Below are 20,357 nucleotides of genomic sequence, written 5' to 3' on the forward strand. Positions count from 1 at the left end.
TTTTCCTCGCTTACATGCTTAAAATCAAATGTTAACATACTAAATCATTACTAAAGTAATCATATGTTTGAAGTTGTTTTATACATGAGCATTTTTGATTCTTTTAGAATCGATGGTTTACTAGTTTAATATAGCAGAGCAAGCAGCAGAGATACATTTAATGGCATATGGGATGAGGCAGCAGTTTTTAGATTGGCTGGATAAAAAATAGTGGCAAGACTGTTATAATTCATGCCAGACTTTATTGACTGACATTTATCGTATCACAGGCTCTCGGTATAAGTATCCCACATCGCGATCAGCTCACCCACACAGGTACACTGTCAGTGCATCCATATCTGTCACACAAGGTCCGCCTTATGGCACGGATGATGCCTTCTCTCATGTTGTAGTACGCGTGACGAGGAGGTTCCTTCATTTAGGCAAACAAGTTCTGACCACATGACTAATTTTGTGTGAATACAGTAGATGTTCCAGTATCTCCCACCCTGACATATGCAGGAGCTGCCACTGTATGGCATTTTGCAGTGTCATGTGGGATAATGGGATGCATTTCCAGAAGGTGCAGTCACTTTCCTCTCAGTGCGAGACGGAGGTGAGGTTGCAAGAAATAGCAGTAGTCGGGTACAGTGACTTTCTGCCCCTGTAGTACAATGTGAAACCACATGTCGTCGATAACTTGATATAGAGGGTGTTCGACTGTTGCCCTCACTGGTACAGTCTTCAGATCTCGTACCCATCAAAAATATCCAAAAGGTTGTCAACAGACTGACACGATACCACTTGCCATCCACTACAGTTGATAAACTCTGGCATAAAGTCGATACTGCACAGAACAACATAATTGTACTTGTGTTTGAAACTCAGTTAAACTCGATGGCCAGTTGTGTTAGAACTGTTGTTGGTGCCAGAAATGCCACTTATGTGCCCTTAATTTTGCACCTTGTATGCTTTCAGATTAGTTGAAAATGTTTAGTGCTTAACAGTGCTTGGAAATCTAACCTTTGGAGATGATTTTCTGGAATGTTTTTGAGAATTGCATCATACTGCTTTAGGAAATTAATGTCTGGGCACTGTGCCGGAAGTCCTATAAGTATAAAGGTAATTGAAGAGAATCGGGCCATCTCTTGCAGCCACAGCCTGTCACATGGGCCCATGTACTGCAGACAGGTACGTGAACTGCATTTTGTTCTCTCCCCAGAACTGTCGTCAACAGCATTCTGACATTTACTGGAGGACTGTGTTCCACATATTTACCCAAGACACACCTAGAAGCTGTGATGTCGTAACTGTAAAATTACAGAGAGATGGAATTGCTTGCCATAACTTACCTGACAGTAGAGGAAACACGTTCTACCAATAGGCATGTTGAAAAGTGGAAAATAGGCATGAAGATTAAAAATCTGTGGCTAGGTTTTAGAGCAATAGTTCCCTTTCTCTGGTAGGATGGATATAGGTCAGTAAAGGTTAGGAATGATGGAGGGGGGGGGGGGGGGGTGTAGGCAGCTCACTCGGACCCATGTGCTGTGAGGAAGGTTCTAACTTTGTTTGGTGTCAAATTTTGTTCCTGACGGTTAAAACCAGCTACAAAGCTAAATACTGCTTGTACGTAAGAATAGTATTGTTATGTTCTTTGGATTCATAAACAGTATTTTCATTTTAATGTTGTGTTACTTCTGCTCATTGACAAAATTTTGCTTTTTTAATCCGACAGATTGAAATGACAATCAAACTGTTCAGCAAAAATTTCAACCTCTCAGAAGCTCTGAAAGAAATTATTTCAAGAAGACTGGACAGTCCGAAAAAGTTTTTGGATCTCTCTTATATAAACAGTATTCCTGGTGAGTACAACATACTTTTTGTGGCTGCGTGCGCTCTCTCTCTCTCTCTCTCTCTCTCTCTCTCTCTCTCTCTCTATCTCTCACACACACACACACACACACACACACACACACACACACACACACACACACAAACCTCCTTTGCTTTTACATCATTGGTTCTGTAACTGTAATTAAGCTAAACTATCTGCACAACAAAACTCTATAGCTCACTTGCCAAACATTATCAGAAATTTGCAGAAGTTATAGAGCCTGCGGACTGCAGTGTTCAGTTAGAGTAGTCTGTTCCGTCGCCGCCCTCGGGGTCAGTGGGCGCCCATCAGCTCGCCTGCAGGCTACCCACCGGAAGCCCACTTGCACGCAGTCTACATATGTGTGAGCCCCTCAGCTGACACAGTAGGGCTGCGTACACTAGGACCTGTCTCCCTGACTGCTGATGCCTCAGCTGTTTGCTTATACCTGATCACCTCAGCCCCACTGCTTTCCAGCTGGAACAGTTGGGCTTAGTGTTATTTTCTCCCTGCATTTCTGACGTCCTTGAGAACTGATACTTAACTTCCTGTGCTCTTCATTACATCATGTAAGGTTTATTTGATCTGGAAATTGTCAGCTCATTTAATGTGGAAGAGCTTTCAGAAGATACAAACAGTGAATAAGATGAATTCATAGCCTGTCAGTACTGCGGCACTCTTAGTGCATTTTTGTGTGTGTGTGTGTGGGGGGGGGGGGGGGGGGTTACTGAAGTTTTGTGTACTACATTATTGTTTTCAGCAGATGATTAGAATGGAAACAGGTTATCAGAAGAGACTGGAAGTGATGACAAATGTCAGAGTTACTGTCTGTCACATCAGTTGCAGAAGCTGGTGTGCAGAAGGCGACTGTCATTAGCTGTAACTTGCCATATGAACACTGAGAAAAATTCTGTCATAAATCCTCTTCTGGACTGTGCTAGAGTTTCCCTAACAAATAAAAAAAAGAGAGAACTGAAAGCCAAATCTGTGTACATAACAAGTATTAGGGGAGAAGAAAAGTAGTAAAAATGATCTAAAACATTCTCCACTCCTGTAATTGTCCCCTCACCCTCCACCCAACAGTTTTCATCCTTCCGTCCTGCCACTTGCTCCCACCTTCCCATCCCCTCACCCTCACTGTGCACTGCTCTCCGGTAATGCACTCACTGATGTTTCCCCATCTCTTCTCCTCCCCTTTCCTTTCCTTTCTTTCTCATCTGTCCCTCCCCAACAGCCTCCTGACTCTGCATCAGGTAGCCTTGTCTGCCACCTCTAGTCCCTGCACACTATTAGGTAGACTGTTTCCTCTTCCCCCACTCGTAACATGCTGGCCTTCCTCCTTCACCACTCCACTACAGATTGTTTCTCCTATTTGATACATTTCAGTTTCATTCTGGCCTGAGCAACCAGAGATAGTGGTAATGTGTGTATGAGGTGGGCTTGCTTGTGTGAATGCGTGTCTGTTTTTCGTTTGTGATAAAGGCTTTGACCAAAAACTTAATGTGTAACATTAAGTTTCCTGTTTGCAACTCAACATGTCATCTTTACGGCGAGAAGCAATCTGTCCTTTCCGTAATTGTTGACTTACTGTTTACTTTGATGTGCATATATTTGCATCTTCTTGACAAATGTAAGCTTTTTGAACTTGCAGATGTGTAGACTTCAGCTAGCAGTGTAATGTAGACTGATACTTCAATCATAATCAGTAGAAGCCTTTCATAAATGTAAGTGGCGAGCATCGATAACTTCTGTTGATCTGTCATCCTAAATTATGTGTAATACTATGTTGATAATTTCCATGTTATGTTAATCTATGTGCAGTTGGATAAAACCAAATTTATCTTGCCATAAGGCTTTGCCATCAGTGGCTTGAAGCATATCCATATCTGTGTGTGTATCAGGGCTTTGCATTCTAGGTACTGAACTTTCGTATTAGAAACAGCTCTAGCATTTTCTGACTTCGTATAATGTAATAATGGACAGCCTTTGCACAATAGTTGGCAACAACTTTCCAATTGCAATATGAAGAAAATGTGTGTTCATACTCTCAGTGCTGTGCTTACAAATTCAGAAAGTGCTAGAACTGTCTCTAATCTGAAAGTACATTGTCTAGTACATAAAGCAAAAGGCTACACACATAATTACCGATATGAATATATTTCAGGCCACTGAATATGCCTTTCAAAAAAACAAACTCAAAATTTGTGTGGCATGAAAAAATTGGTTTTTATTTAGTTGGAGATACAACCAGAAAATTAGCATCCTTGATGAGATCTGCTTGCTCCCAAGGATTAACAGCAACAATTGAACAATTCCCCCCATCCCCCCCTTCTCCCCAACACAGTTCAGTCTAGTAAGCTAGCATGTAAACACTGCAAAGTATATTTTCAAAAACACAAAATTCTGTAAGTTTTACGGGACACTACAGTGCCAGTGGTTATCTGTATGGTACTGTAAGGGTGCAAATGTTTATTGATATAAAGCTGAGAGTTGAATCACGGGGTATTTGTAATTAAAAGAAAATTATGTTCTATTTGGATTGCTGTGGTGCTGGTTTATGTTGGATATTCCGGGGGGCATCAGACAGATGCTTGTGATGTCAGAATAGGCAGGGGCCCAGAGTCTGCAAACATGGCTGCACTCTGTGGAGCACCACCCATGGCAAAGTTCCACAATACTGGGACTTGCTAACTGAGGAAACCTAAGTAGTAATGCAGAACCGAATTTGACTCAGAACTGTAAGGAGAGTCTGTTAATGTTGTTATCTGGTTGCATGAACATACTGTTGATCAGAAATTAAACAGATTTCTTATAATAATAATAAATCCTGTTTATGACCCTTCACGGCAAAGGTCTGCCCTCAGTACTCAGCAAAGCAGTTCCTACCAGTGATAGAATTGCTGGCTCACTTTGCATACTTTCGATAAATTCAGCCCTGTGGCATGTAGTAAAGGCCAAAGAAGCATTTATTCTACTGGAGAGTGTGCTAAGACTGCCATGTAACGTTGATAACAAAACATCTGGCAAAAAGCTATTCAATGACCTTTGGGATTCTTGCACTTAGAATGTTACAGCAAAAGGAGTGTATTGAATTTAAAGAATTCTCATTTGATGAAATTGGCCACTGAATCTTAACTCATGGAATCTTGTGTTGTTTCAGTCTGTAAACACACTGTCAGAAACTTTTTACATATTGATTAAAATAATAGGTACATTTTCTTGTTTCAAACTTTTACAACTACTAATATACTCCATACTTTACCATCTGACCAAAAGCAACTGACTTGCTTGGCCTAGCATAGGTCCTTTATATTAAAACGTTACAACACACAGGGACAAGTTCATTACTCATATTAATACGTTCACAAAGTTATGATGAAAAATTACATATACACAAAGACGGAGTGTAACAATGAGTTAAAGAGTAATTTAGAAAATGTTTGACACTGTTTCCTTTTCATATGATATTTTGTAAGGTAGTGGTTTTGAACATTTGCTTTTGAAATATGCGAATTTCAGATAAAATGCGTAATTATTTTGATTACGAATTTTTGTGGAAGTTTCAGTGCTAAAGTTACATTATTTGATGCAACCAACAGCTGTACGATGACATTAAGGATTATTAACTACTGGACTATTTACAGTTTGAATAATTGGTCTCAACTTTGCCGAGTGTTTTTCTAGGACTTACAGTTCGATAATTTTGCATATTTCATATGAAAGCAATGTTCTTTTTCATTTGAAATTATTGGTTTAATGGAATGGAGAAATGTATGCACGTAATTGCAAATTATCCTGTTTTATAATCATGTAAATGAAATAGTGTATCTAACTGTTATTTACAGGCCTTTCAGTTATTCTCAATAGTATTAAGATAATGAATAAAAAAATGTAGGAATAAACACAATCATGGTAATGGATGTTTAAGGTCTGTTCCTATGCTTGCAGAAAATATTTATGAATTAAAGAGCATCTGTCTTTTTGCAAGAACACAAATTGCTAGATTTTGTAAAGCTGATGTTGGACAGCTTTTAGATATTTAAGAAACTTAATTGTATGATGGCACACCTGTTTTTGCACTGTTTTTTAACAATTAATTCTTGTCAGCTTTAAGACCAACTTCTGGTTGTCAGTACCAAAAGAAAATGCTGTACCTGTCCACTCCTCTGACAGCAATTCGAAAGATACAGTTCCCTAAATTGCACCACAAGTGGCTCTCAGTTTCACACAATTTTACAGATAGCGGCACTCTGTACAACAGTCCACCCCTTTTCCCCCTTCCACATGTAGGGTCACGTAGTGTGAACTCGTGGACTTCGAGCTGCGTAACGAGGCTAGTGCAGCTGACTCCAGCAGATTCACATGCTGTTTATGTTCTTAATGATGACATCGACTCCTGCTTCACCCGAGGACTTCTACAGTTTGCTGTGTAAACTGGATTCTCATGTGCCATTCACTTGACGACTACGCACAGCCTCGGTTCAGTGCATCGGACTCGCACTTTATGTAAACTGTAATTGTGCATTTGGGCAGTAAAGGAGACGCGGACCACGCCGTTACAAAAAAAAAAGTGCTTACATTTGTACTGATGTGCACTACTGTATTGAAACAAAGTTGTGGTTGAAACTCCATCAGAAGTAAGTAGTTGCAAGTCATTTTCTTACAATTTCTCTTAAAGAATTAAGCTGTTCCATTGCAGTATAAACACAGATCGCGCAGAAAATCATGTGTTTATTTGAACACATTTTTGTACTCTCACTTCAAATATAAGTAATGTTAAATTATAGTCTGTTCAGAATTACTTCATGATTAACAGTTACAAGGGAGCAGTAAGGCGGAGGCCCATGTGGGAGGTGTGACATGCAATCCACCCGTACCAGGAGACCTGTAGTGGAAGCAAGCATGCACTAGTGCCAAAACTTCGCACTCGACACCACACACTTCGTGCCTGCACTGTGCCTGCTGTCATGTGTGATCGTTGAATCATTTGATTTTGTTTGTTTTTAATTTTGTAGTTAGAAAAGTTAAACGTCTTTCTCGGCCGGAGGATTACCGTTCGAGGTTAGTAGAGGCAAACGGTGTGAGTGTTACATGCCTACTTTGAGACTGAAAAATTTAATGGTGCGCTGTTGCTCGCTGTTAACGAGGTCTTAAAGAGAAACACTGTTGTGAAAACTGGCAAGGAAATATTTGAGAAAGAAAAGGAATCTGGAAAACATTGAAGCTAAAAGGGAAAAAATGTTATATAGGTAAACAGATTACCAATATAGAGTCATTTGATGGAGATGTGATTCATCTTCAGGCTTATTATTATTATTATTATCATTATTATCATTATTATTATTGATCACCCTTAAGTAATCAGATTTGTTTCAAGGAAGGTGCACATAACTTAAAAGTTTTGCATAACCTGGTGTTCTTTTGTGGGCATTTCTCTGGCTATAAGCTGTTAATGGAGAGGGACGATATAGCTGCATGACGATTCCAATTTTTAAGGCAGATCTGTGGCGTGAATATCGATGAAGCGAGTATCGCTTGGTGAAATGTGGGTCAGTTCTGGCAATGCTGGACAGACAACACAACTAGAAGCTCAATATCAATGTCTTCTGGTAAGGGTGCAGAGTTATTCGTGTTCATGCAGACTCCTCACAAGGTTTCTTCCCAGACAGTCTTTTGTTTTCTGAATTAAAGAAAGCAGGACATTATCATGCAGAAATGAACCACATCAGATTTATTGGGTGATTCATAAAATCACTATTTCTGAATCTGAGTAAACAGTTGGCATTGGTTCTTGGTAATGATCTTTACAATTCAGTTATTGTTGAGAAGGCACCTATTATGGCAAAGCAAAAAGAGGAAATGATTGATTGACTTCAGCAGTTTAACGACAGTGTAAGTTATAACCTTAGGAAAGTGGAGCTTATGGAAGTAATATCTCTCCGTGAACCACAGTTCTGCATATACTTAATCAACAAGATGGCAAAAACACATGAATATACAATCATTTGGCTACCAATGTAACACTGTCATTTAAACCCAGTAGAGTAATATGGGCCTAAATTAAAGGTTATATTGCCAGAAAGAATAGTAATAAATCTACCCGTTCTGCATTCAAAGCCCTCATAAAAGAAGCTGTTAGGAGTGTCACTTCTGAAGACTGAAAGAAAGCTGTCAAATGACCACCATGCATCATAGAAAGAGCATGGTAGAATGAAGCTGTTTCGGAAAATTCATTGGAGGAGACCATTAAAAAACATCAGTGACAATGACCTTCAGGCTTCTTTATTAGTAATGGGAGTGATGTCAGTGCAGTTTTTCATTATCACTATAGAAATGAAGGATAAGCGGATTCAACTGCATGTTTGCAATCCACAGTTTACATTGGTAAGTGGGTATATAATGAAATTATTTTTCGCAAGTTTTACATTTTAATAATGACGCCAGTATCAGCAGCTAATTCCAGATGTGCATTCAGGAATCCAGTGTATATCACACAAAATGTATAATTACTGCAATACTGAGGTACTGTTTTTTGTATCACCTTTGTTCTGCCTCTTGATACTGGTTAGTGTATTTAAGACACATTTTCTCACCACGATAAACACTCAAAAATTGTATTTATTGTTGTGTTTCATAGGAGTAGGCAGATTAGAAACTTAATTACAGTTCAATTAAAAACTTAGTGATCTGTTTCTCATAATGAGGCCATTAAGTAATTGACACACATGTAGGCTGTTATTCATCTTATTTAACTGAAATTATCTTGTGTTAGAAAACTGTTAACAAAGTTCGTGTTTGGAGTGAATGAAGATGTAATGTATTCTTAAGATTTTGCTTGTAGAATTTGTACATCGAAGTGCAATAACTAATAATTTCCCAAATGTTGAAAATTTGGTCACGACATCAGAAAATTCATTTTCATGACTTGCCCATATACCACCATAATAAGTAGTTTGTGTAGATAAAACTAAAATGAAAATATTGTACAGCTGTTCCAGGATACAATGATGCATGTTCCGTCTTTGTAAATCAGATAGTTTGCCAGATTTAGCACATTAAAATTAATATAAGATTACACGTGTTCTGTGTGGGATGCGTCAGCTCTGCATCGCACCTCCATGCACTCGTGCTGAACTGTCAGTCGTAAAGTAATTTTGAACAGACTGTAGAAGGTATGTCTCACATGCTGTTTTGTGGCTGCATGTAGAATAATAAATATTACGTCAGTAGTATTCCAGTCCCTAAATTGTGAAGCATGTTATTGTACCAAAGTGGTTAATGTGTTGTATAACAGTTTGTGATAGCCTTTCTTTCTGGTACAAATAACCTGAAAACAGTGTCAAACATAACCGAAATCGGTGCACCTGGGTGCAGTTCCTAATATGCCAAAAATTATGTTTAGCAGCTGCTGCCTCGGAAGTAGTTGTGTGAATCTAAAGTTTCTCGAAGGCAACATTCACGAAATTTGAAATATGTCGATCATCACACTGATGATTCTGTTTCTCCCATTTCTAAGAGATCCAGGAAATGCTGTTTGACCCGACTGATAATTGGCACATCCTGGACCAGATGCTGAGGGTCGCAGAGGTCTCGGCGCCCGGGCTCGTTGCCCTCAGACTCGCGGGTAACGGGATCACGACGCTGACCCTCCTCTGGGATTTTCTGGTCCACTCCAAGTGGAAGTCTCTACGAACTTTGGATGTGTCAGACAATGAGGCAAGTTTCACTTCGTAAAAGTTTTAAAATGTCAGTGTTTGTATTTCCCATGTCTATTGAAAAGCTTAAGCATGTTTCATCCAGCCTGAGATCATTAAAACCAGAAATGATGCAGTCCACAATGGAAGTAAGAAACTAACAGGTGTCAAAATTGCCATTCCGTGAATTTGTGTGTCACTGGAATGAGCTTTATGCCACCAATTCGGTACACGTGACATGCAGATAAATATTTCTGCCGTGTTAAAAGTGTGTGCCAGGCGAAGACTCGAACCCAGTATTGTGCTGAATCCACAAATCTTTTATCCTGGCTTTCTCACTCCAGAAAGTACGCAGGAGTGTTTCAGTGAAGTTTGATATGTGCGAGAGTGAAGCCAGCAGATTTGAGGCTGTGAAGGCATCCCCTGCAAAAGGCCATGTTCGGTGTTTGAATCCCAGTCTGTCAAACACATTTTATGTGAGAAGAAGTCTCAAAACTGTGAACACTCCAATGTGAAGTGATAAATTCATTCTGGAAACACAGTCTAACAAAGTGCAATATTGAAAATGTAAATTGCACAAAACTAGCTAATTCTTATGAGTTTCATTGTCCTGATAATGAATATCATGAAGAAAAATGAACCTTAGCTCTAGCTTTTGTTTCACATACGTTTTCATCCGTAAAGGGATATAGAAGGAATTCACTGCCTTATATATGTCACATGTGACAAAAATGAAACAATATAATATAAGTGTTATTCAGCCCTCAGGTCAGTACAGTTCAGTACTTTGCTTTGGTTATAGTTTAATCCATGAACGATGGAGGGCTGCACAGTCCCACACAGTGTAGAGGCACAGATGGGGATTGCAGTGTAGCCGGTTGCAAACGGCTGGTACCATATGCGCATAGAGACGTAAACATCAAATAGTTCGTAAGCTTGTGTTTAGGGGACAGCAGAGAAAGTTAAGTTCCCACCACCACATGACTACCACGGTGAGATGACCAGATTGAAAGGAGTAAGATGTGCAGTGTTGTCTGGCACAGCAAGTTGCAATTTGTGGTTCATGCTGGGCATCTCTGTGCATGGAAGTACGAATGCTGCTGTCCAGTGGCAAAATTAAAGTTTACAGATAATTATTGTCATAAAACACCAGAAAAACTGCTGCCGTGCACTGCATGTCACTGATACCTACGGAGACATAGTTAAATTAGATTATATTCTGAATTCTGAAGGGAATAATTTTAATAGCACAAGAATATTGTATGTAATATTGGAAAATCTTTTGCAACTGTGATAAACATTTTACTTAGACCAGATGCATTTCACTTTATTTTAAAGCACCTCAACCAAGACAGAGTTGATAAAGTACAGAAAGTGAATTGTGGACTTATAAAAATATAAAAACCAAAATCTATTGAGTGTCTGTGAAGTGCAATGTGCTAAAAAATGAATTTGTTTGAGTGTGTCTGTTATACACAAACAGTTATTTTTTTTCTAAAATACAGATCAGTCAAGACAAATGTTGACTGTGATCTTACCAGTGCAGTGATGTGCAAAACTACAACAGGTAATAAAGTGTCTCAGCAGTGTAGAAGCCAAAATACTCTCCACAGAAGATCTTTCAGAATAAAGCAGAATGCTTCTGTTATAAATAAAACTTTTATTGCAGTCACAAAAGACAGAGTATATCTCAATATTACTGGTAAAACTGCGACTGAGAAAGAGAAGATATTGGGGGGGGATACAATGTGAATATGCTTGTGTGCCTCACTTTACATTGTTTTCAGTTGCTGCAACCATCGTCATCTTCATCGCTGCAGTCCGTGTCAATGTCTGACTCATCTGGTATTTTGACGGTGATGAAGATAGGATCAAGGAGATTGTCAATTAAAATTTTCCTCTCCATGTCCTCTCGTGTAGCTATTTTGGGTGCTAACCACATTCAAACCGTGCTGAAGGTGTTGTGCTGTCAAGAACTTTGTGCACAAGCCTTTCTGTGTCAGCAGTTTTAAATGTCGGGTTTCGTTCTGCGACATTCCCTTTCACTTGTGTCCGTGTTCCTGTGCAATGCAGTCATTACATAAACTTTTAGACGAGACTTATGAAACCCTTCAAGATTCAACAATTCGGCCCAAGTTTGGTTGGCAGCGTTACTTGCAAACCACAGCATAATGTTGGCTTTTTTGTGTTTCTTGTGGGAGCCTTGTTAACAATAACTGAGTGATAACTCGCTTTGTCCATAACAACTGCTGAATTTGCCGGCATTTAAGGGAGAAATTGTTTCCTAAACCATAATTTAAATGTCTCTGTGTTCACTTCAGAATAATAATCTCCTGAATTACTCCATTTTGCTTTCTGGAATGGATACAAAAGCAGAATGATGTGAAGCACAATTACTCAACCACCTTTTACTAACTGGTACTTTAAAGCCACCCAAACCATCACTCGACTTCCAAAACGCTTTTCTTGAATGGTTCTGGTTTACCCATGATTCATCCAAGTAAAATAATTTTCTAATTGCCATATTTTCTTCTTTCAAGAACACTTTCTAAGTACTGTATCCTTGAAGCTGCAGTATCGCAACGTTCCATTAAAAATTTTCTTTTGTCATATGTATTTACATGTTTGAATTCTGTGTTTTTCAGCACTCTTCACATTGAGGTACACTGCCTTTAAAATTTATAGTTTCACAAATTTTCACCATAACTTTTTTGACTGTAGGAAAATCTCCTGTCTTACACATATTGAATACAGCTTGTCTAAGAACATCTTTGTTGAAGTCGTCTAAATTTGTGACAGGCTTCCCACAACTGAGATGTTTCCCTGGTCATCTCCAAACTGGGCTTCCACTTGTCTGGACAGAAAATTACCTTCATTGGCAGTGCAATCCATGGAACAGTTCTCAAGCTGACAATCGAGCTCACAGGTGAACAGCCGATTATTACTGTCCAACGGGCACAGTATTTCAGCAAGTGACCACGTTGCCATCATCAGGTGTGCTGACAAAGTGACCGCCGAGGCGCCGGTGCCGGGCTTTTATCTCCTCTCCGATCTCCAGGTGTTCTGAATGGAGTCCACGCCCAGTCGTGGAGCATCCATCATCCGTTCCCTTTGCAGTCCGCACCCAGGGGCTGGCAACATCATCTCAGCAACTCTGACTGTTCTTGAAGTCAGTTCATGGTGGGATGTTTTCTTTCTTTTTTTAATCAGGTTCAAAGCGGGTTCCCAGACCTTACTAAGGATGTAACCGCTACCTCGATTGGTCAGCGGTTCCTATACTCAGGTATTGATAGATTCTTTAATGAGACAGTCCCAATATTTGGATGTTTGTGCCAGAACCTGAGTCTGATCGTAATTCATTCTGTGTCATTCCAAGAGGCAATGTTCAGCAACAGCCAACTTGTTGGGCTGCTGCAGTCTGGTGCGCCATTGATGTTCTTGGCAATGATCTTCGACAGTACGCGCTGTTTGACATGTTAGTCATACCACATTTGCAGGGGATCTGGCAGACCCCAGGTTTCCAAAAGTCCTAGATTGTCCTTGACATTAGCAAGCAGCGCCCGTGTCGTAATTGGTGGGCGGAAGACAGTCTTCACTTGAGGTTTTTGAAGAATTTGACCTGTCTTTCCCAATAAAGCGCAACAGAACAGAATGAAATGCTATGCCCCCTTTCTGATGAGGTTCCTCTTCTGCTTCCTCCGATTGTACAGTCAGTGTGGGACACAGAGATTTCCCAGTTTGCTTCTCTGTGTAGCCATTTTTCTGGAAAACCGACCTGAGATGTTAAAGTTCTTGGGTAAGGCTCTCATTGTCAGAAAGGGTACAGGCCCTGTGAACCAATGTTTTGAGAATGCCGTTCCTCTGCAGTGGATAGTGGCAGTCGTTTACATGTAAGTAAAGGTCGGTGTGCGTCTTCTTACGGTACACGCTATTGTGCAACGTGCCTTCTGCTCTTCCTTTAACCAGGACATCCAGCAAGGGGGCAAATAAAAGCCTGGTGCCCGCATCTGATGATAGCAATGTGGTTGCTTGTTGCTTGCTGAAATATTGTGCTCATTGGTCACTAACACCTGGCTGTTCACCCGTGAACTCTTTCGTCACGAAGTACACTGGGAGAAATTGATGAATCACAGTTCTCGAGCTGATGCCACTTGCTTATGCAGTGCGTTCCTGAAATCTATTAACATCAGTGTTAGATCCACTGTTTCCTGCTTTGCTCTCGAAGAAAGTGTATATCCTGTAAATTGTGTCTTTTGCTTGTTCGTGAAGTATTTGTTGCTTACCACCACCATCAGCCATGACAAATCGCAAGAAACTGAATAAAAATCCACCAAATAACTGCTACAGTTATGTTCAACACTTGCACTGGCCAAGACACTCGCAGCAGAGTGTTGAGAAAAACTGCTGAACAGTCATTGGCTGTAGGAGGATGATTTCGCACCAGGTGCACAGAATGAGCCTAAACTAGACCACTATCATTCGTGGCTGCAACTGTAGTGTGTGGTGAATGTAATTTTATCTTATATTTTCTACTAAAGTGGTTTTATATAACTCTTGAAAAATTTTGTCGAGAAAAGAATTACAAAAACAAGAACTATACACACTTGAGGGAAAAATTCTAACAGTTGACCAAATTGAAAGTAAAAAAGGTATCTTCGTTTGTCTGCAGATTTGAACACTTTCCAGAGAGAAGCAATTTGATGAAATGTTACATGGTGACGAGAAGGTTGCCTGGGAAAGTTTCTGAAATGGTTTTCATATATTAGGAAATAAGAGAGCTCAGAATTATAAGGCCCCTATGACTTGTTTCTGTAATTCATTTCTTTCACGCTCATCTCGACTTCACAGGTGATAAGCCAAGCAGGAAACTTGCAGCCAGTTGAAAGTTAGAACAAAAATTCTTCATAATGTTGTCTGGACATTGAGAGTGGTGAAACTGTTTGTCTGGCTTTGGCAGCCAGAACCAGTGGTCATGTGTGTGTGTGTTGTGCTGTGTGGATGTGCGTGTGTTGTCTACTTTAGAAGAACGCCTTTTGGCCGAAAGCTCACTTGTTTAGCAGTCATTTTGTCGTGCCTGTTTGTGACTCGACATCTCCACTATATGGTGAGTAGCAATCTGTCCTTTTCATAATACTGTAATTATTCCATCCTGGGTTTTCCTGCTCTTGTTTGTTTTACTGTTGTGTGTGTGAGCTGTTCAAAAAGTATCAGACCTTATTTTTATTGTTGAAAACAACAATGTTATCGGCCCACAACCGCACTATATGTTTGTAAGCATACATAGTGCACATGCCTGATTTTTTTCGGGACTGCAGAAACAACCAGTTGCTAGTTAGCTGTTGACAAGTGGACATCTGTAAGTGGCAGTCGTTGGATTTTGTGTTGTGGGCAATATGTCAGAAAAAGTATAACAAGATTATTGCATCAAATTTTGTTGTAAGCTTGGTGATTCTCAAGTCGAAATGACATGCAAGATGTGATAAGTATTTGGGGATGAAGCATTGGGTACCACACATATAAAGGAGTGGTATAACCACAGCAAAGATAGCTGGTTGTCAGTGAAGAGTGGAGCATTGTCAGGGAGGCCCTCAACATCTGCAAATGAGGTTGTTACAGATCACGTAAAGACCGTGGTGATGCAGGATGGATGATTGACAATCAGATAACTCACAGATGACATTAAAATTAGTATTGGGTGCATTCATTCCATTTTGACAGAACAACATTAGACCTCAGGAGGATCCCAGCAAAATTCGTGCCAAAGTTGGCAACAACTGAAAAGAAGCAACTTTGTTCAGAGATCCTACAGGATGTGCTGGACACTGTGAACTGTAATCCCAACTCTCTTGAACAGTGATCACTGGTGGTGAGTTCTGAGTTTATTGGTACGATGCAGAAGCAAAGTTCCAGTCTTCGCAATAGAAGCATCTGTCATCCCCGAGATCCAATGAAGTGATGCAGGTCCACAGCAGTGTGTGAAAGTGATGCTGACTGTCTTTTTTGACTAGGTTGTGTGGTCCATCACAAGTACACCCCGGAAGGTACTGACTGTTACGATGACGACGAAAGAGTCGTCACCAATGTTGACTGGTGGCCAATGCTAAATAGAAACATATAAATCACAGCAGGTGTGTCAGTAACATTGATAAGGTGCTGGCTGCATGGTCTGGATCTGTAACGACTAAAATAATCAGAAGTCGGTTGTAAAAAATAATATATATTGTACTTAACTGGTTGTAGAGAATTCTTGTTGGCTGCATACATATAATTATCTCACTTAGGCCATACATTACTAAGTGCCTTGTTAGAGGTTGCTTCCTATTAGCTGAAGGCTATGCTACTTTACTACTTGACGTCCCGAGCAAGAGTGGACGAGAGCTTGCTAGAAACTTGATACAAAGCGCCGAGCGGCACTTGCAGTGCTGGTCACGGCTTGCAGATCCAATGATACTAATATGGTCCGCAGTCGATAACTACAACCCCTAAAAAGTGTGGTAGCGAACGTTGATACCACATTCCTCCCCCGCAAATCTGCGAACGGCCGTTAAATTTGGCTTATGACTGCCGGGTGGAGGACCCCATGCTGACGTAGTTGAGGAGGTGGAGAGCCTGACTGCAGGAGAGGTGTGCCCACCTGCACCCCGCCATTTGGACCGAGGGGAGACAGGAAACGCCTGGAAACGTACTCCAGGGTGGACATCAACATGAGGTATCTGCACTTCTACAACTATGGGAGGAACCGAAGGGTTGACCTCCATCGGGTCGGGGCACCCGACCAGCAACAAACACTGGAAACCAGGAAGTGCAGGCTCTTGTACGGCAGTGGACGGCATTGTAACTGGAATTTCACTGTGCCCTATCACAGTTGAAGGCCCCTGGTCCACATGGCCATCTGGTCAGCGCAGTGATGCTGGCACAGCGGGCAACTCCGGCACGAGACATGTCCACACTGGCGCATCATCGCATGGCAAAGGTGAAGCTACGAGCACTGGCACCCAGGGGCGAGGAAGAGGTCCCCGCGGGGGGTAGCCCCGTCGGCGCCGACACTGGAAATATAGGGCAAGCGGCAGAAACCCCACGACTAAAGAGGTGCATCTGATTCTGATGCCTGCGCACCTCACCAGATGGACCTGATATGACAAGCATAGCGCAGCCAAGATGGTGAAGAATGTGCTCTTTCAACCATCGGCGATTGCTGCGGAAATGATGAAAGTAAACAATATCATTTCGCAAGAACTCGTGGGTCTACCGTGGCAAAGAAACGTGGTGCGGAGGATGCAACAAATTCATCAGAGTTCTGTGAGGACGACCAAGCAACAATTCAGCTGGTGAAACATCGTCGCGTGGCTGTGACCAGTACGAAGATAAAAACAACAAAAGAGCGTCCTCGCGAGAATGAGAGTCACGACTTAAACATTTGAATGAATCTTTCAGCAGCTCTGTTCGATTGAGGGGAGAACAGTGCTGAAGTTAAATACTCAATACCATTAGCTGCACAAAATGTTTTGAACTCTGCAGACACTAAATGAGGTCCATTGTTGGTGACAATGACTTGTGGCACTCCTTCTATGCAGAATATAGAAGACAAGGCTTTGGTGGTAGCAGATGATGTCATTGAGGACATACGAACAACAAATGGAAAAAAGCTAAAAGAATCAACAAGAATTAACCATTGTGCATCCCAAAAAGGACCAGCAAAATCTAAATGTGAGCAATTCCATGGCAGAGTTGCCTTAGGCCAAGAGAGAAATTTCTGCGGTGGTGCGGATGGATTTTCTGCACACACAGAACGAGGACAACAAATCTTGGTTATATCAGCATCAATACTAAACCAGGTACAGTGACGGCGACCTAACTGTTTTGTCCGTACGACACCCCAATGACCTTGATGAAGAAGTCGTGGCACAGCTGACTGCAAAGAACGTGGAACAATAACATGAGACTGATCGTTCTGCGTGTGGAGCAAGAGGACACCATATTGGACAAAAAGTAGTTGTCTGTGCACAAAAAGCGATGAACCAACTGATCTTCTATCTGATTTTTAATCCATTGCATAGTGCCATAACACAAAACAACACTTACTACTGGGTTGTTAGCTGTTGCTGTGGCTGTACTACGAAAGTCAACAGGAAAACTTTCTACATCATCATCATTTTGCACATCAATGAACATACAAGCCTGTTCGGAAGATTTGAACAGCAGATCTTCAGCTATTGCCAATCGGGATAACACATTGGCGTTACCATGCTGGGCAGTAGGCCGATACAAGATGCCGTAACGGTACTGCGACAAAAATAGTGACCAATGAATAAATTTTTGAGCCGTACACGTCAAAGGCTCATGGTCGGTGAGAACTGTAAACTTGCGACCATATAAGACGTCGTGGAATTTCGTAACTCCAAAAATCAAAGCAAGAGCTTCCTTCTCGATCTGCAAGTAGTTAACAGTGCGCAGAGAGTAGCTTCGATGCAAATGTGATCAGGCGATCGTGTAAACCAATTTTGTGAACAAGAACAGCTCCGATCCCAAAATTGGAAGCGTCAACCATGAGGACAAGTTTTGGAGGATTGAAGGGCGTAAGACATGTACTGGATAACAACGCAGATTTAAGCTTCTGAAAGGCATGTTCGCATTCAGATGACCAAATGAATGGAACGTTCTTTTGACATAGTTAGAGTAACGGTGCTGCAAGAGATGATGTGCGAGGCAAAAACTTGTGATAATAATTGAGCTTTCCAAGGACGGATTGTAATTCTTTAACTGTCTTGGGTGCTGGTAGTTCTGATATTGCTCTTAAATGATCCGGACTTGGATGGATGCCTTGACAGTTTATTACGTGTCCCAAGTAGGATAGCTGTTCAGAAAAAAATGTACACTTGGCCTTATTGAGTTGAAATCCTTTCTCATGTAACACTTCAAATAACTGTCTCAAATTATGCAAATGTTCATGCTGCATAGAACCAGAAACTACAATGTCATCTAGATAATTACACACTGAAGGAATCGACGCACAAAGAATCTGTAAGTACTGCTGAAATAGTGCCGGTGCGGAGGCACATCCAAACGGAAGCCTCTTAAATTAATAGAGACCCAAATGCGTATTCACAACAAGAATCTTCTGGGATTTGTGATCCACAGGAATTTGAAGATATGTGTCTTGCAAATCTAACTTAGAAAAATATTTGCCTGGACACAATTTGTCAAACAAGTCTTCTGGATGTGGCAAAGGAAACATTGCAACAGGAAGCTGAGGATTGACGGGGGCTTTAAAACCCACCCACAGTCGCAATTTGCCTGATGGTTTCGTTAAGATAACTAGTGGTGAAGCCCATAGTGATGCTTGTCCCTGGTTCGATCACTCTTTGTTCCTCAAGTGCATGAAATGTTTTAGCAACATCATCTCAAAGTATGTGAGGCACTGTGCGAGTGCGGAAAAATTTAGGCTGTGCGTTGTCCTTCAATTCAGTATGTGCCTGAAAATTTTTCGCACAACCTAAACCTGGCAAAAAAATTCAGCATACTCTTGACATAGTTCGGAAACACTGTTTGTGGGAACACATTTAGTGACAGCTAGTACATCATCGCACACAGTTAAGGAGACTACATCAAATAAATCAAGACCAAAAATATTTAGTTAAGGAGACTACATCAAATAAATCAAGACCAAAAATATTTACAGGTGAGGGTGAACACAGTATGTGAAAAGAAACCACTTGAGCTTGTCCGTGGTATGTCACTGGCAAACTGCACAGTCCCACAACCAGGATACTTTGACCATGGTAGGTAGCTAACGTACCATTTGCATTACGCAATGGAGGTGAACCAAGCATTTCGTAAGTTTTTATGATTCATGAGTGAAACAGATGCTCCAGTGTCCAACTGAAAAGGAATCATATGATTCTGAGTGTTAAAGTCCACAAAAAGTTTGTTCTGCTGTTGGCGAAAAATGTCATTCTGAAAAGCAATGTTGACAAGCAAATTGTGCTCGTCGGGATTCTTACATCGGCGTGCACTGGTATCACAAGCAAAATTGTCACATTCTGGCAATGTCACAGGTACTGGAGGCGAATTTACAACATTTATTTGCATTGCTTGTAGCTCATTGTGTTTGGAAGTCTTATTCCGGAAACTGTTCCGGTGGGAGCTACTTTGTCCGGAAACGGGATACGGAGCGTCAGATTTTTGTCTTTTGAGGCACACTGCCTGGACATGTCCCTTCTTGTTGCAAAAATGGCACATGGCCTTGCACGATGTGCAGTTGTGGCGCGAGTGCTTTGAATTACAATGAGGGCATGAGCGCAAAGCAGGCGGCTTCTGCCAGCGCGTAACAGGTGTGTTTCCTGGAAGTGAATTGGGCAGGCACGCGCCGAGCCGGTACAGCATCATGTATGTGTGGTGCGCGCGCAGGTGGCTTGCTAACCTGACAGACAGTGGGAGGCGATTCAAAAGAATTTGCAGCAAAGTCCAAAGTGTCCTATCTGTCCAAAATGTCCAACACCTGTTCTAAAGTGGGGTTATAGCATCCCGTACGATTATGTCAGAATATGATATGCCACAAAAGCGAAAATTCACAGTCGCGAGTGAGGCCTTGCAAAGTGGCTACCCACTCACAGTAATTCTGCTGAGGTGCAAGTTTTGTATGGAAAAATTTGTACCACTGAGCGACAACATTCACACTTTGCTTTTAATAATCAGTTAATGCCTGAACAAGTTCTTTGAAACTGAGCTGATCTGGAGAACCTTTTGGGAATAGTTTGAGGAGGATGCAGCACGATGCCCCGACACAAGATAAAAGCGCATGCAGCCGTATT

The 20,357-nt window shown here is 41.2% G+C and overlaps 1 protein-coding gene across 1 annotated transcript in view; it reads left to right on the plus strand.

Moving 5' to 3' along the window:
- Positions 1-20,357, plus strand: part of LOC126424776 (nuclear RNA export factor 1-like) — a 234,497-nt gene that overhangs the window by 84,816 nt on the left and 129,324 nt on the right. Inside the window, exons 7-8 of the mRNA XM_050087536.1 lie at positions 1,715-1,841; positions 9,369-9,568. Of these exons, the coding sequence (XP_049943493.1) occupies positions 1,715-1,841; positions 9,369-9,568 (327 nt within the window). The remainder of the gene's footprint in view (positions 1-1,714; positions 1,842-9,368; positions 9,569-20,357) is intronic.

This window comes from Schistocerca serialis, chromosome 10 (assembly GCF_023864345.2).
Source record: "Schistocerca serialis cubense isolate TAMUIC-IGC-003099 chromosome 10, iqSchSeri2.2, whole genome shotgun sequence".
Classification (NCBI taxonomy): Eukaryota; Metazoa; Arthropoda; class Insecta; order Orthoptera; family Acrididae; genus Schistocerca; species Schistocerca serialis.